The sequence below is a fragment of the Mercenaria mercenaria genome, chromosome 8 (genome assembly GCF_021730395.1).
Source record: "Mercenaria mercenaria strain notata chromosome 8, MADL_Memer_1, whole genome shotgun sequence".
Taxonomy (NCBI): Eukaryota; Metazoa; Mollusca; class Bivalvia; order Venerida; family Veneridae; genus Mercenaria; species Mercenaria mercenaria.
Genome location: NC_069368.1, coordinates 78,012,213 through 78,029,573, shown reverse-complemented (window position 1 = coordinate 78,029,573; position 17,361 = coordinate 78,012,213). Strand labels below are relative to the sequence as shown.

Here is a 17,361-nt window from a genome sequence, read left to right as displayed (position 1 = left end):
GGGGGGGGGGAAGGCGCTAACGAGGTCATGAACCCTGGAAAAATAGGGAATGTAAACAAACCCCACGTGGCTAATTTTATCAACAAACGTTTCATGTATCGATGAAATTAACACCTAGAGCATATTGTAAAGCTTTGCCAGAAACGTAATTTGAATTTTTAAACTGAATAGAATATCATAAATTTTTTTTGCAGTTATATTTTTATGTTATTTAAAAAAATCAAGTTTTAAATCAAGATGTAGAGAACTAAATTACAGAAATACAGTAATAAATTATTTCAAATAGCTCATCATTTTCAATACCTTATCACAGCAACACTTGCTAATTTGTGTGTATTGTTCTACATCCCAGACAGAGAAAACTGTGAGCGATACCTGTGTGCAACGGAATTTAGAGCACGGCTAACCGTGGCGATACCAGAATTTAGAAAACACAAAGCTTCAAAGGAAAATGGGTTATCGCTTTTTGTCAACCACGAAATCTTGCACTTACGTCAACCACGCGTTCTTATCCCGCCTACTGTATTTGCCCCGCCTTTTACGCTTTATTATACGACACATCACCAACAAAATATATTATGCGGATTTTGAAATGATATAATGCCACTAGTATAAATATGAATGCAAATATAATAATAACTTTGTGTTTGCAAATATGTATTGTTTTTCTTAAATTATAACTTAGATATATATTTATTGTATGTTTATAATGATTTTATGTTGACTTGTACTCTAGGTATGATTAGGCCGAAGAGCTATATTTTTCTTTAATTAGGCCTCTAGTAACATGCTCAAAAAGGGTAGGTAGGTCGAATTATTTTTCTTAAAGTTTTGTTTTACAATGGAGACTTTTCGGATATTTTTATGTCAAAATATTAATGAAAATAAGGGAGTTATGCCTTGAGAGCAACAGTAAGTTGATTTCTAACAAACAATAGCCCAAATTAAAGAATGACACATGGAAATAAAACCAATAATGTGTTAACATCCCAAAGGTGAACAGAATATGTTAACACTATATGTTCTAACGTATCTCTGGACACTTTACACTTTTATTTTACTTTAAGCATTTTCTGAAAATGTCAACCACGGATTCCGAAATAAAGCTATAGTACAAATTAAAGTGTAAAACATACGAAAAACGTGGAAAAAGCAACATCAATAGTGTGCAAAATCACAAAGGTGTCGAGAACAAAATATTTTAAACTAATGTTAAAGCTTATTGCTGGACAATGTACACTTTTACTTTACTGTGACACTTTTTCTGAAAATGTCAACCACGGATTCCTAAATAAAGCTATAGTACAAATAAAAGTGTTAAACAATGAAAACATGAGAAAAGAAAACATCAATAGAGTGCAAAAATTACAAAGGTCTAGTGAACAAAATATTTTTAAACTAATGTTAAGGCTTATCTCTGGACACTTTACACTTTTACTTTACTGTGAATTTCTGAAAATGTCAACCACGGATTCCGAAATAAAGCTATAGATCTAGTATAAATTAAAGTGTAAAATATATGAAAAGAAAGTGAAAAAATCAATAGTGTGCAAAATTCACAAAGGTGTCGTGAACAAAATATTTTTAAAATAATGTTAAAGCTTATCTCTGGATACTGTACACTTTTACTTTACTGTAAAACAGTTTCCGCAAATGTCAACCACGGATTCCGAAATAAAACAAACTATAGTCCAAATTATAGTGTAAAACATTTGAAAATACAGTTGTTTGCTTACGTTCATCGTAAATAGTTATACAGAATATTTTTTACACTTGATGATATAACTTATTCTTGACACTTAATTTTCTTTCCTTTGCTGTATTGATACTTTCGTCATTGTCAGCCACGGAATCCGAAATCAACTTCTAAGTAAAACATGCAAACATCTGTTTGCAAAAGCGTCATCGTATATGGCATGTCAAACGTTGCTAAATTATATATATTTGTTATGTATGTTGTATGTGTCTTATTGTTATTCAATGTTTTGTCATTTGTATTCTAGAAGTCATTATCATTAATGACGTTTACCATAAGAATATCGAACATACAATAAGAATAACGAAATATAGAATAACAATGGTAAGACTTAGAATATAAATGACACGACATTAAGTAACAATATCAAAGATACAATAAGAATAACACAATAAAGAATAACAATAATGACTTTTAGAATACGAATGACAAGACATTGAATAACAATAACAAACATACAATAATAATAACATAAATATAATACATGTATATGATTTAGCAACATTTGACATGCCATAATCGTAGCTAGGTCTATAGAAAACATAGACAGTACAGTTGTTTCCTATATGGTGGTTGATTTGCCATTTCGATATTTCATTCTGTCGCACCGGCGGAACGACAAACTTCGTTATGGCCGCCCCTCCGAACATAAAAAATAATTTCCAGAAAGTCTCACTTAATTAATGCATAATAATAATGATAATAATAATAATAATGATGATAATAAATAATAATAAAAAAAAACATTGTTTTTCCAATCTACATCTACATCTACATCTTTCACCCAACCGTCGATTTCCGACTATCACTGGGCGGCGCTGTCAGAGAAACAGTTGTTAAAGAACTGATATGTTACAATGTTAAAAGAATAAAAGCTAAAAAAGACAGTATGCTACAGTTAAAATGGGACAGAGGCAACAGAATTACATACTGACCACCGCCAGCCTGTCTCTAAGGATACTGAGACTGGGGCTAGATTTAACATGAGTTGGTAGGGAGTTCCAGAGTCGGATGGTCCTAGGGAAGTAGGAGTTAGAAAAGTACTGAGTGTGAGACATGGGGATTAAGTAATTTAGGTTTCTAGTTGGAATAAGATGAGATTGGTCGACTGCAACTGTCTGGGTCCTTATTTTATAAAACATTACTAATGAATTGTGTAACCTTCTATATTGGAGTGTATTCCATTCTAAGGTTTTCAGCATTTGTGTAACACTACTGGTGTAACTGTAGTCATACATGACGTACCTAGCAGCTGACCTTTGGACATTTTCGACTTTGCTAGTGAGGGTTTTTTGCCAAGGATGCCAGACGCTTGAACAGTACTCAAGTTGAGGGCGGACATAGGTGTTATAGGCAGCAATTTTGACCTTTTTATTATCAGTTTTGACATTTCGTTGTATGAAGCGAAGAGTGGAAGTTGCTTTGGAAGTGATACTGTCAATGTGTTTGGACCAGTTTAGATCTTTGGAAATGGTTATGCCTAAGTATTTAGCTGCCTCACAAGTTTTTAACTCTATGTTGTGAAGTTTGTAGGGGTAGACTACAGGATTTTTCTTTCTAAAAATTCTAAGGACTTCACACTTGTCCGGGTTGAACTCCATGGACCATGTCTTCTCCCAGGTTTCTAAGCTAATCAGGTCTTGTTGCAGAGATATACTATCTGAAATGGAGTTGATGGTAAGGTATATTATGGTGTCATCTGCAAACATTCTTGCGTTACATTTGACGGAATCTGGTAAGTCATTGATATATACCAGGAAGAGACATGGCCCAAGAACAGACCCCTGGGGAACTCCAGACAGTACAGGAAGTTCACTGGAAAAATGACCATCAACAGCGACTTTCGGGGAGCGGTTGGACAGGAAAGATTTGACCCATTTGGTAATTTGTGGGTTGACACCAAGGCTTTGTAGTTTATAAATTAGTCTAATGTGATCGACCTTGTCAAACGCCTTGGAGAAGTCCATGACAATAACATCTGTTTGTTGACCCTGTTCAGTGTTATTGTAAAGTTCCTGAGTGAAATTAATGAGCTGAGTCTCACAACTGTGACCTGATCTAAAGCCGTGCTGGAACTGGCTAAGTAGCTTATGCTTGTCAAAATAGGTCATAAGATTGGAAACAACAATGTGTTCAAGGAGTTTGGAAGCAATGCAAGTTAGGGAAATTGGGCGATAGTTACTAGGTTTAGACTTGGGACCTTTTTTAAATACGGGGGCTACGGTGGCTGATCTACTTACCTTAATATTTTAGAGCATGATACCGGAAATAAAGAATATTTTTAGACCTAATTAATGTGGTTATTTTTAATAGGAAAACAATAGTACAATGGGAAATATCCCCACTCACAAATATCAAAGAGCTATAAAAGTTTTATAGTTCTTTGCAAATATAAAAGTTAAATCTAAAACAAACGTGGAATTATTATGGCTACTGTAGTAGGCCTACAGTAAGTCATAAAATAAATTAGTTCAAAAGTTTTTACGAACATATCTTTTTGGGGAAAACGCATTTGAAGTATTATTATATAAAAAAAAATCAGGAAATGTAAACACAATTACTCAGGTTTTTGACACTTCTGATTGCTGTAACCGCCGCGTTGGCAAGATGTCGTACTACTCTACTTCTACGGACTGCCTACTTCTGCTTCCGATTCATTCTAGGGGCGGAGCTAAAGATGTAGGCGGGATCGGAATCTGTGGTTTGCGAGTTAACACGATTTGGTGGTTGACAAAAAGATTTTGCCGCAGTCATGCAATAACTATTTATATTAGATAATCAGTTTTTATCTAGATCTATTTTTGTGTGTGTTGAACTGTTGTATTATTTTGACAGAAGGCCACATTGAAACTTAAGATGTTTAATATGTTCTAATACTGTTATATATCTTTATGGTTTACCTTCTTTTAAGTTATTATTATATTATTATTATTATTCTTAAGGCTGAGCTGGCACTATTCCTAGACGATAGCGATAATTACAAGTTACATGTATTAGACAAAGCCATCGTATTTTGTATTTTATAAAAATGTTGTAATTTAGAGAAATGATGCAGCAGCAGACACAAAACGTACAACCTCCAAATACACCTAGTTTCCAGATACCCGCATATGTCCTAGATGATCTTTGTAGGTCAGTATGTCAATTTGTCCAGCTGTTTTAAGGTAGTAACATATGTTTTCGCGATGGCAAGAAAAAGAGCTAGTTGTCATGCACTGCTAATTAATTTTTCCGAAGGCTTCCATTATAAGAAATGACTCTTTCACATACCGTACCCCAAAATTTACAGATGACAGTTGAAATGTGCTTCTCTTAATAAAGTAACATGTCAGACAACAAAACATTAATTTTCTGGAAGTGTCTAGCCGTCCGGTAACCGGACGCCTAGCCTGCATTCTAGGGCTAGCAAATCCTCAGGGGATTTTCTAGCTGTCCGGTAATAGATTTCCTAATGAATAAGTAATGATACCTGTTATTTACTAAAGATATCTACTTATCTGCAAACAAAATTTTGTGTGAATACATACTAATGATTTGTATACTTTTAATCGTCTCGAATATATCACTATATATGTATACATTATTCAGCCGATAAAACGAATTTTGCCGAAATCAATAATGGCGAGATCACCATGACGTTTCTCATTAAAATCTGTTCATCTGGTGGCTTTTATGGCCGGGACAGGATTTTTTAAATTTTAACAACTTGCTCACTGGATTTTCAGAATTAAAACAGTTTTGAAATACAAATGTATACTTACAATTTTCATATTTTAGTATTCAAATATTTTCTTATTAAATAACTGTTTTTAATTTCAATAGCGGCAGTGTGATGTTCAAAACTTTTAGAAAAACAGTAGTTAAGCGTTCATAATTAATCCATTTTATTTCGAAATAATAGTCAAAATTAATTAATGATTTGCTCCTTTGATAAAGTTTCCATTCTTCAAAAAAAATATATATATATAAATTTGTGTTTTTAGAATTAAAGTTTCTAAAGAAAAACATCATCCTTACGAAATGGTCAAAAAGCTGCGAACATGCTGCGAACATACCTATTCGCAGGAAGTATTCACGGGATATTCGCTGCTGCCACGATCATGCCGCGATTGGTTTGATACTATTTTGCGGGATATTCGCAGGAAGACCAATGATCGCGGCATGTTCGCGAGAAGAACTTAGAAGATTATAATCTTTTGGTAGCAGGTAATTGTAGATCAATTAATTTGTAACATTATCTGTAAGGTCACAGTATGAGTCTGATAAGTTAATTACAACCAGATATTCTGGACATGTTTAGAAGGAAATCTGTGTGCATTACTGACAGTTTTTAATCTCCCGCCGTGGTGGAGGGATTATAGGAATGGTCTGCGCCGTCCGTCCTTCTGTCCGTAACAAAATTGTGTCCGGTCCATATCTCCTAAACCCCTTGAAGGATTTTCATCAAACTTTGGTCAAATGATCACCTTATCAAGACGATGTGCAAAACCCATGAGTCAGCCTTGTCGGTTCAAGGTCAAGGTCACAACTCAAGGTCAAAGGTTTGAGCCTGCCATTTTGTGTCCGCTCTATATCTCCTAAACGGGGCCTCCGTGGCCGAGTGGTTAAGGTCGCTGACTTCAAATCACTTGCCCCTCATCGATGTAGGTTCGAGCCTCACTCGGGGCGTCGAATTCTTCATGTGAGGAAGCCATCCCGCTGGCTTACGGAAGGTCGGTGGTTCTACCCAGGTGCCCGCTCGTGATGAAATAATGCACGGAGGGGCACCTGGGGTCTTCCTCCACCATCAAAGCTGGAATGTCGCCGTATGACCTAAAAAAAAAAAAAAAAAAAAAAAAAAAAATATCTCCTAAACCCCTTGAAGGAATTTTATAAAACTTGGGTCAAATGATCACCTCATCAAGACGATGTGCATAACCTATGAGTCAGCCATGCCGGCTCAAGGTCAACGTCACAACTCAAGGTCAAAGGTTTGAGCCTTCCATTTTGTGTCCGCTCTATATCTCTTAAACCCAATGAAGGAATTTTATAAAACTTGGGTCAAATGATCACCTCATCAAGACGATGTGCAGAACCCATGAGTCAGTCATGCCGGCTCAAGGTCTAGGTCACAACTTAGGGTCAAAGGTTTGAGCCTTCCATTTTGTGTCCGCTCTATATCTCCTAAACCCCTTGAAGGATTTTCATCAAACTTGGGTCAAACGATCACCTCATCAAGGTGATGTGCAGAACTTATGAGTCAGCCATGTCAGCTCAAGGTCAAGGTCACAACTGAAGGTCAAAGGTTTGAGCCTTCCATTTCGTGTCCGCTCTATATCTCCTAAACCCCTTGAAGGAATTTTATAAAACTTGGGTCAAATGATTACCTCATCAGAACGATGTGCAGAAATTATGAGTTAACCATGCCAGCTCAAGGTCAAGGTCACAACTAAGGGTCGAAGGTTTGAGCCTTCCATTTGGTGTCCACTCTGTACCTCCTTAACCCCTTGAAGGATTTTCATCAAACTTGGGTCAAATGATCACCTCATCAAGAACTCATGAGTCAGCCATGTCAACTCAAGGTCAAGGTCACAACTGAAGGTCAAAGGTTTCAGCTCTGTATCTCCTAAACCCCTTGTAGGATTTTCATGAAACTTTGGTCAAATGATCACCTCATCAAGGCGTTGTGCAGAATTTATGAGTCAGCCATGTCAGTTCAAGGTCAAGGTCACAGCTAAAATCAAAGTTTTACCCTTTCACTATCCATAGCAGTGGCGGGGGATTTAGCTGTCTTTAGACTGCCTTGTCATAAGTGATTCATAGAGGCTGATAGGAATATATACTTTTTTGTGGTAAGTCAGAAAATTTATGTTTAATATCTATACTCTTTAGTCATATATCTCAGTAAACATAAAGAATTTTGAAAATGAAATAGATATGCTTAACCTTTTGCAGAGCTGTATCAGTTTATCTAAAAAGAAATATAAAACTAGCTTATTTTGACAATTTCTAAGCTTCGTAAGTCTGATGATTAACATGTAAAACTATGACAGATTTGTAGTGTTACATATAACTTAAAGCAGTGTGAAGAAAAACATTGGGATGAAATGAATACATGCACTCTGACACTGTTATTGAAATGACAAGTAACAGTTAAAATTCAAACATATTTTATCATTAAAACTTTGTTTAAAATGCTCCAAATATGATATGAAAAAGTTCAGACATTGACAGTTTGAATTTGTTACAACCTCAGTGTTCAAGTTTATTCAGTAAATTTATATCCCTGATTCCTACTAATTTATATGTTTTTGCACTTTTTCTGTACATGCTTTTTTGTACACAATTTCTGTAGAGATGGTTTTCAGCTTAGTTCGCGGCATGTTCGCAGCAACTTCTTTGCGGGATGTTCGCAGCATCTAGTTTGCGGGATGTTCACAGCAACTAGTTCGCGGGAAGTTCACAGCAACTTGTTCGCGGCAAAACCAATTTGCATGTGAAAAGTGAGCACCAAACGAACATCCCGCAAACAATTATACCAATAGTATCAAAAGTGTTCGCCGGATATTTGCGGCATGATCGCAGCAAGTGTTCGCGGCAAACTATATTTCCGTAAGGGCACTTTTTATAAAATAACATGGACGTCCGGCGATTAATGTTTTATCGTTTCTAAAAATAGAATATCAAAGGATTTGTATACAAACACAATCTCATTCGTTTTATGGACTAAAAAATCAGATACATATTGATATCTTTTAAAAAGTAAGTCTGAGTACCAGATGGCTAGACACTTCCTAATTTTATACGGCAGTGAGACTACCTAGACCAAAGGTCTACGTAGCTGGCTTTATATATACATATTATGTATGAACATGTAAGTCAAGGTAGCCAGCTCTTTAATAAACTGTATTATAAAAGATCATTATACTAGTTAAATAAATTACATTTCTTGTGATTTATTTACTATTTGTGATCTACCTGTTTATTTCTCCATATTTACGCACTCATATTGTACCAGCCAAGATTTCGTTATGTTATCAACAAATGATCAGATTGTCGTTATCGAAAAAAAAATTGATAAGCAAACTAGACATTAAAAAGTTAAATAATTTTAGAACCTAAAAAATCCTTGAAAAGTGCTTGTTTATGAATGTTGTCACAGAATTTCTATATGAACCATGTGTGCCAGTACAGTTTTCTTCAATGACAACAGCATATTGTTAGTTTCAGGATAATAAAAAGATTCAGAATTATAACAAGTAGGCATCTACATGTGTTTTCTGCATATAAATATCTTTTTACATTTCAGTCGTTTCATTATCAACATACCCGAGGAAGAGCGGCTGGACTTGATAAGGATTTTCTTCCAGATAGAGCTAGCCCATTGGTTCTACCTGGACTTTTACTGTGCTGAACAACCAGAGTTAAAAACATGCGGCATCAAAGATTTTTCTGCTCAGAGTATCCTTTTAAGTTTAAAGGTCACTAATTCAAATCCTTCTTTGTTTACTATAAAAAAGGGACAATTTCAGGTTGAATTTAAGAATCTTTATAGAACATCACTTTTTCCTACACCTAGTTTTCATTAAAGTTCAATCATAAATTAAAGAAAAAATATAAAGAAAATAGGGGATTTAACAGTTCCTTGTGAAATGCTAGTTAGTAGTGGTCTGCTACCCTGAAAATGGCGCATTTTGCTTTTGTTCGGGCAATAAGCCCCTACTTCATTTTCGATTTGCAACACACTTTACGGTTTACCATTGGAATATAAACTTGAAAACTGTGTCATTTCATGCTGAATGTATACTAGCAGTGATAAAGAGGGATTAAAGTTTTACATGAATTTGTGCAAAAATTTTGCACATTTTCTGGCATTCTGGAGACAAAAATTGACCTTATTATATCAGATTTCTAAAATTGTTGCAGAAGAAGGCGTACCTGTCCAAATTGTGCTGAGATCAAAATTTTGCAAATTTCATGAATATATTGCATTGGAAATGCCATTTTTAGCTCGACTTTTTGACGAAAAAGTAGAGCTATTGCACTCACCCCGGCGTCGGCGTCGCCGTTGGTTAAAGGTTTTGACAAAGTCAAATACCTCTGTTACTATGAAAGCTATTGACTTGAATCTTAAAATACTTATTTACTATCAAAGTCTACACCAGGAGAAACAATCCCCATAAGTCTGATTTGAATTTTGACAGAATTATGCTCCTTTTTAACTTAGAATTTTTGGTTAAAGTTTTTGATAAAGTCAAATATCTCTGTTACTATCAAAGCTATTGACTTGAAACTTAAAATACTTATTTACTATCAAAGTCTACACCAGGAGAAACAATCCCCATAACTCTGATTGAATTTTGACAGAATTATGCCCCTTTTTAACTTAGAATTTTTATGCCCCCGAAGGGAGGCATATAGTTTTTGAACCGTCTGTCAGTCTGTTGGTCTGTCCGCAATTTTCGTGTCCGGTCCATATCTTTGTCATCGATGGATGGATTTTCAAATAACTTGGCATGAATGTGTACCACAGTAAGACGACATGTCGCGCGCAAGACCCAGGTCCATAGCTCAAAGGTCAAGGTCACACTTAGACATTAAAGGATAGTGCATTGATGGGCATGTCTGGTCCATATCTTTGTCATCGATGGATGGATTTTCAAATAACTTGGCATGAATGTGTACCACAGTAAGACGATGTGTTGCGCGCAAGACCCAGGTCCGTAGCTCAAAGGTCAAGGTCACACTTAGACGTTAAAGGTCATTTTTCATGATAGTGCATTGATGGGTGTGTCCGGTCCATATCTTTGTCATTCATGCATGGATTTTAAAATAACTACGCATGAATGTGTGACACAGTAAGATGATGTGTCGCGTGCAAGACCCAGTTCCGTAGGTCAAAGGTCCTAAACTCTAACATCGGCCATAACTATATATTCATTCAAAGTGCCATCGGGGGCATATGTCATCCTATGGAGACAGCTCTTGTTCAACCTAGCAGTTTTTGGTTAGTTTTTATGCCCCTCGAAGGGAGGCATATAGTTTTTGAACCGTCTGTCGGTCTGTCAGTCTGTCAGTCTGTCCGCAATTTTCATGTCCGGTCCATATCTTTGTCATTGATGGATGGATTTTCAAATAACTTGGCATGAATGTGTACCACAGGAAGACGACATGTCGGGCGCAAGACTCAGGTCTGTAGCTCAAAGGTCAAGGTCACACTTAGACGTTAAAGGTCATTTTTCATGATAGTGCATTCGTGTCCGGTCCATATCTTTGTCATCCATGGATGGATTTTCAAATAACTTGGCATGAATGTGTACCACAGTAAGACGACGTGTCGCGTGCAAGACCCAGGGCCGTAGCTCAAAGGTCAAGGTCACACTTAGATGTTAAAGGTCATTTTTCATGATAGTGCATTCGTGTCCGGTCCATATCTTTGTCATCCATGGATGGATTTTCAAATAACTTGGCATGAATGTGTACCACAGTAAGACGACGTGTCAGGCGCAAGACCCAGGTCCGTAGCTCAAAGGTCAAGGTCACATTTAGACGTTAAAGGTCATATTTCATGATAGTGCATTGATGGGCGTGTCAGGTCCATATCTTTGTCATTCATGCATGGATTTTAAAATTATTGGGCATGAATGTGTACTACAGTAAGACGACGTGTCGCGCGCAAGACCCAGGTCCGTAGGTCAAAGGTCCTAAACTCTAACATCGGCCATAACTATTCATTCAATGTGCCATCGGGGGCATGTGTCATCCTATGGAGATAGCTCTTGTTGGTTAAAGTTTTTGATAAAGTCAAATATCTCTGTTACTATCAAAGCTATTGACTTGCAACTTAAAATACTTACTTACCATCAAAGTCTACACCAGAAGAAACAATCCTCATAACTCTGATTTGAATTTTGACAGAATTATGCCCTTTTTATATGCCCGTTTGAAAAAACGGGACGTATTATGGGAACGCCCCTGGCGGGCGGGCGGCGTCCACAGACTTTGTCCGGAGCATATCTTCTACATGCATGAAGGGATTTTGATGAAACTTGGCACAGTTGTTCACCATCATGAGACGGAGTGTCATGCGCAAAAACCAGGTCCCTAGGTCTAAGGTCAAGGTCACACTTAGAGGTCAAAGGTCAAATTCAAGAATGACTTTGTCCGGAGCATATCTTCTTCATGCATGGAGGGATTTTGATGAAAGTTGGCACAGTTGTTCATCATCATGAGACGGAGTGTCATGCGCAAGAACCAGGTCCCTAGGTCTAAGGTCAAAGTCACACTTAAAGGTCAAAGGATACAAGAAAGAAAACTTTGTCCGGAGCATATCTTCTTCATGCATTGAGGGATTTTGATATAACTTGGCACAAATGTTCACCACCACGAGGCGGAGTGTCATGCGCAAGAACCAGGTCCCTAGGTCTAAGGTCAAGGTCACACTTAGAGGTCAACGGATACAAGAATGAAAACCTTGTCCGGAGCATTTCCTCTTCATGCATGGAGGGATTTTGATATAACTTTGCACAAATGTTCACCACCACGAGGCGGAGTGTCATGCGCAAGAACCAGGTCCTTAGGTCAAAGGTCAAGGTCACACTTAGAGGCCAAAGGTCAGATACAAGAATGATTTTGTCTGAAGCATTTCTTCTTCATGCATGGAGGGATTTTGATGTAACTTGGCACAATTATACACCATCATGAGAGGAAGTGTCATGCGCAGTTCCCTTCTTTTTAGAATTACTTCCCTTTGTTGTTACTATAAATAGCTTATATTGTTACTTTTTCATTACTTGTCGTAGGGAAAAATCGAGACCACTTTTCTGTAGTACAACATGCATGCTACATCCAATTATGAGGTGTTTTTTGACCAATCTCTACCTGGTGAAGATTTTTGTGTGGACTTACAATTTTTTTTTGGATTTTTTTTTTTATGCCCCCGAAGGGAGGCATATAGTTTTTGAACCGTCTGTCTGTCTGTCGGTCTGTCAGTCTGTCGGTCTGTCTGCAATTTTCGTGTCCGGTCTATATCTTTGTCATCGATGGATGGATTTTCAAATAACTTGGCATGAATGTGTACCACAGTAAGACGACGTGCAGTGCACAAGACCCAGGTCCGTAGCTCAAAGGTCAAGGTCACACTTAGACGTTAAAGGATAGTGCATTGATGGGCGTGTCTGGTCCATATCTTTGTCATCGATGGATGGATTTTCAAATAACTTGGCATGAATGTGTACCACAGTAAGACGACATGCAGTGCGCAAGACCCAGGTCCGTAGCTCAAAGGTCAAGGTCACACTTAGATGTTAAAGGATAGTGCATTGATGGGCGTGTCCGGTCCATATCTTTGTCATCGATGGATGGATTTTCAAATAACTTGGCATTAATGTGTACCACAGTAAGAGGACATGTCCTGCGCAAGACTCAGGTTCGTAGCTCAAAGGTCAAGGTCACACTTAGATGTTAAAGGATAGTGCATTGATGGGCGTGTCCAGTCCATATCTTTGTCATCGATGGATGGATTTTCAAATAACTTGGCATGAATGTGTACCACAGTAAGACGACGTGTCACACACAAGACCCAGGTCCGTAGCTCAAAGGTCAAGGTCACACTTAGACGTTAAAGATCATTTTTCATGATAGTGCATTAATGGGCATGTCCGGTCCATATCTTTGTCATTCATGCATGGATTTTAAAATAACTATGCATGAATGTGTGACACAGTAAGACGATGTGTCGCGCGCAAGACCCAGCTCCGTAGGTCAAAGGTCCTAAACTCTAACATCGGCCATAACTATTCATTCAAAGTGCCATCGACCGTACGGAAAAAACAAGACCACTTTTCTGTGGTACAACATAGATGTTACTTTCAAATTTTAGGTGTATTTTAATATATCTCTACCTGGTAAGGAGTTTTTTTGTGGACTTAGAAAAACAAATGACTTACAATGATTACTAAACAACCACAAAATTAAAATTCCATTAGCAAATACAGGTGCTAGAGTAAAGAAATTTGCTGGGGGGCTATTTGTGACATTCGGCACCTTGTTTTAAATTTTTTAAAAAAAATTTGAAAAAAGTCAAATATCTTTTTAATATTAAAGCTTTTGACTTGAAATCAAAATAATTTATACAATCAAAGTCTGCAAAAGGCCCAAAATTTCCATAACTCTGGTTGAATTTAGACAGAATTATGCCTTTTTAACTTGAATTTTTGGTTTTAAATTTTTTTATAAATAAAATATCTCTGTTCTATCAAACTTTTGATTGAAATTTAAAATATTTTTCCCATCAAAAGTCTACCCAGGAGAAAAATATCCAAACTCTGTTTGAATTTGACGAATTACCCCCTTTTTAATTTAAAATTTTTTGTTAAAAGTAAATTCTCTTTTTATATATATAAACAAGCTTTTGACTTGAAACTAAAAATAGTATTTCTATAAAAAGTCTACCCGGGAGACACTTTCCCCAACTATGATTGAATTTTGACAGAGTTATTCCCTTTTTTATTTTGTTTTTTTTTTTACTGGCAAAGTCTATTCAGAGCAGCATGAAAAAAGTCGGGCCGCTGTTTTTGGACAGTTTTTATAACTTTAAACACATTTGGATAACTATGATGTTTTCCGAGAGAAGTCTTATTTCCGCTCTTAACTCCAGTTTGTAGAACATCAGAATTTCACATAGTTCTGTAGACAAAATGTGAACAAAGTCCATATCAATATTAAAATGTATAAGAAAATCCTTTGAAAGCATAGAATTTAAGACAGCAGCTAGGCAAGTTATAGTAGACTCCATTTGAGTCTGTTATTGAGAGTAAAATGAAATATGCAACACCTCTCTCACCCCATAGGGACAGTTTCTTTGGATCTTTTGATGTTTTGTGAGGACTATTGATTATCAAATTCGCACTTCTTAAATACCATCCCTTATGACAGCGGGTCACAGTGTCGACCCCCATTGAAATTCATTAAGATGATTTTTAATGTTTTAAAAAGGTAATGCGGAAACACACTTGTGAGTTAAGGACAGTAAAAACTGTCAAGTGTATTTGCAATGGAATGGAAAAAACTAAAGTTATCAAAGGTTTGGGTAAACCAATTTTAGAATGTAAACAAATAAAAACAAATTTTCTTGTGCGTGGGGAGCTTGAGTAGGCTTGGAGTTTTGACGTGCTTGGATGTTTGAGCGCTGGATGCTTGAGCGTGTTGGATGCTTGAGCGACATGGATCTTGAGCGTACTTGGATGCTTGAGCATACTTGGATGCTTGAGCGTACTTGGATGCTGGAGCAAGTGATGTTTCATTGTACTCTTGAAACCAAAAACAACATTCCTTAAATCAGTCTTTTGCTTTCTTTTGTATACTTTTAACTCATTACCCATCAAGGTCTAAGATGGGATCACAGGTGATAAGTTGCTTACAACAATACAAATTGCCCTTTAAACCCTAATGATATTTCATCACTGTCCGTTCTGAGTGGACATGCACGGAAAAGGGGACGATCCTCGGAAAGGAAGTCATATAAGTGAGCGTTCCAACATACGGACAACATGCTGGACCCAGAATGAAATATTAGTTTGTAGTTTTCATGTTATATTCGTTTAACAGTATGCAAAAAAAAATACAGTGAGAAAAGAAAAAAAATATTTTATGCAATTATTTTCAAAAACCATTTTTGTTTTCTGTCAAAATTTCCCTTAATTTTCATTTATGTAGTTGTTTTCTTCATCCTTTTATATTTTTGTTTTGAAAAGACGATTAAATTTTAAAATTTCCTTAAAAATACAGGATGTACCGTCATTATATTGCTCACTCATATTGTTTTCTATACATTTGCATAAACAAAATTTAAAATTTAAAAGACTCTATTTTTTCTGAAACCCATTTATCTATTTTGTTGTTGTTTGTTTTTTCAGTGCTTTTTTGGTTTCAAGGATTTTGGGAAAAAAGCAAGTTGGGGATTTCCTAAAGAAAAGTGAATGCGGTGAACCCCTGTGGTGTCCCATAAAAGGGAGGAAGGTAAAACAAGGACGGGGTTTACCAGTAAATTTTTGTGCCATTCGCGTTTTTCCTAAAGTGTCACATACCGGTACTTAAATTGATGGGAAAAAGCCAAAAGCCCTTAAATATGTAAAAAAAAAAACCTTAAATTGAGTGAATTTTGAAAATTTTATTAACTACATGAAGACACAATTTTGTTTGTTTGTGGGGTTTAATGTCACACTGACACAAAGACCATATGGCACCTTTCCAGTTTTGATAGTGGAGGAAGACCCCAGGTACCCCTCATGCATTATTTCATCACAAGCGGCACGTGGGAGAACCCCGCCCCTTCTTTATCCCATGGGTACTTCCCACATACGATTCAGCACTCGAATAAGGGCCAAATGATCACCCTCAAACGTTTTGTGCAGAACTCATGAGTGAGCCTTTTGGGTAAAAGTCAAGGTCACAACTAAAGGGTTGAGTCTTCTTTTTGGTCCGCGGTATTTCCAAAACCCCTTGAAGTATTTTCAAATTTTTTGATGTCGTCAACGGACAAAAAGATAATTTTCCCAATTCATTGTTCCACCCAATCCCATCAACCTTCCTATCCATTTATACCGTGGGGGGGGGTTAGCTGTCTCTCAACTGCCTTGTCTTTTTTTTAAGTTGGCTAATTTGTGAAGTTAAATGTTGTAGATATAATAGAAAACATTATTTAAATTTCCTTTATCCTGGTAAACCCTGCACAGTATGTTTTGAAAGATGGAAATGACAACTGCTTATGTAGTAAACAAGCTGTGTTGTGTTACAAAGCAGGTTTTGAGGAATGGGATTTGATGTAAGAAAGGATCGTCCAAGGGTTTTTGGGAAAACAGGATGAATGCCCAGTTAACCCAGGTAATTAATACAGTGTTTCCACTGATCCCAAAATTCCAGCCAAAAAAAGGGAAAAAAATCAAGGTACTATGAACTTCTTTGGGAAATTCTTTTCGGTGTTCTGGGGGTTTTGTAGAAATAACAAACAGTTTATATCAAGCTGCTTGTTTATTCCAGTTTTGGGAAGAAAAGAGCATCTTTTTAACACGTGACTTCTTGTACACTTTTTAAATATTTTGTTTGTACCTATTTTTTTGGGAAGAGAAAGTTTTTTTAAAAAAGGCATTTTAAATCCACGTGTAAATATGCTAAATGTTTTTGCTTTTTTGGTATTTTTCAGGGGTTCTTTAGTAATTTTTGACTGCTTTGAAAGGGGCAAAAAGGGTAGTTACATACCTGTATTGTGTTCATAGTTTTTAATTTACATATTCTTAATTTTACATTGTGCAAATTATTGTTGTTTTTTTGTTTGTTTTTTTTGGGGTTTTAAAACTTTTTTTAGCTCATCTGATTTTTTGAAAAAAAAGAGAGTTTTGTATCACTTGAGCGGTTGCGGCGTCGGCGTCGGCGTCGGCGTTGCCTGGTTAAAAGTTTTATGTTGGGGCAGCTTTTCTCCTAAAACATCAAAGTATTGCTTTAAAATTTGGGAATCTGTTCCCACAAAAGCTGCCCCGTTAGCAAGAAAAAAAACCCCATTTTGCTTTTTGCAAGATTTATCCCCCTTTTTGTATTTAAAATATCAGTTTTCTTGGTTAAGTTTTTTT

The 17,361-nt window shown here is 36.5% G+C and overlaps 1 protein-coding gene across 1 annotated transcript; it reads left to right on the top strand.

The window, feature by feature from the left end:
- Positions 1-4,725: 4,725 nt before the first annotated feature.
- LOC123566012 (m7GpppN-mRNA hydrolase-like) lies at positions 4,726-15,247 on the top strand. Its single transcript, XM_053550230.1, has 3 exons — positions 4,726-4,888; positions 9,045-9,196; positions 15,189-15,247. The coding sequence occupies exons 1-3, from the start codon at positions 4,803-4,805 to the stop codon at positions 15,209-15,211; spliced, it is 261 nt and encodes an 86-aa protein (XP_053406205.1). The 5' UTR covers positions 4,726-4,802; the 3' UTR covers positions 15,212-15,247.
- Positions 15,248-17,361: the final 2,114 nt, after the last annotated feature.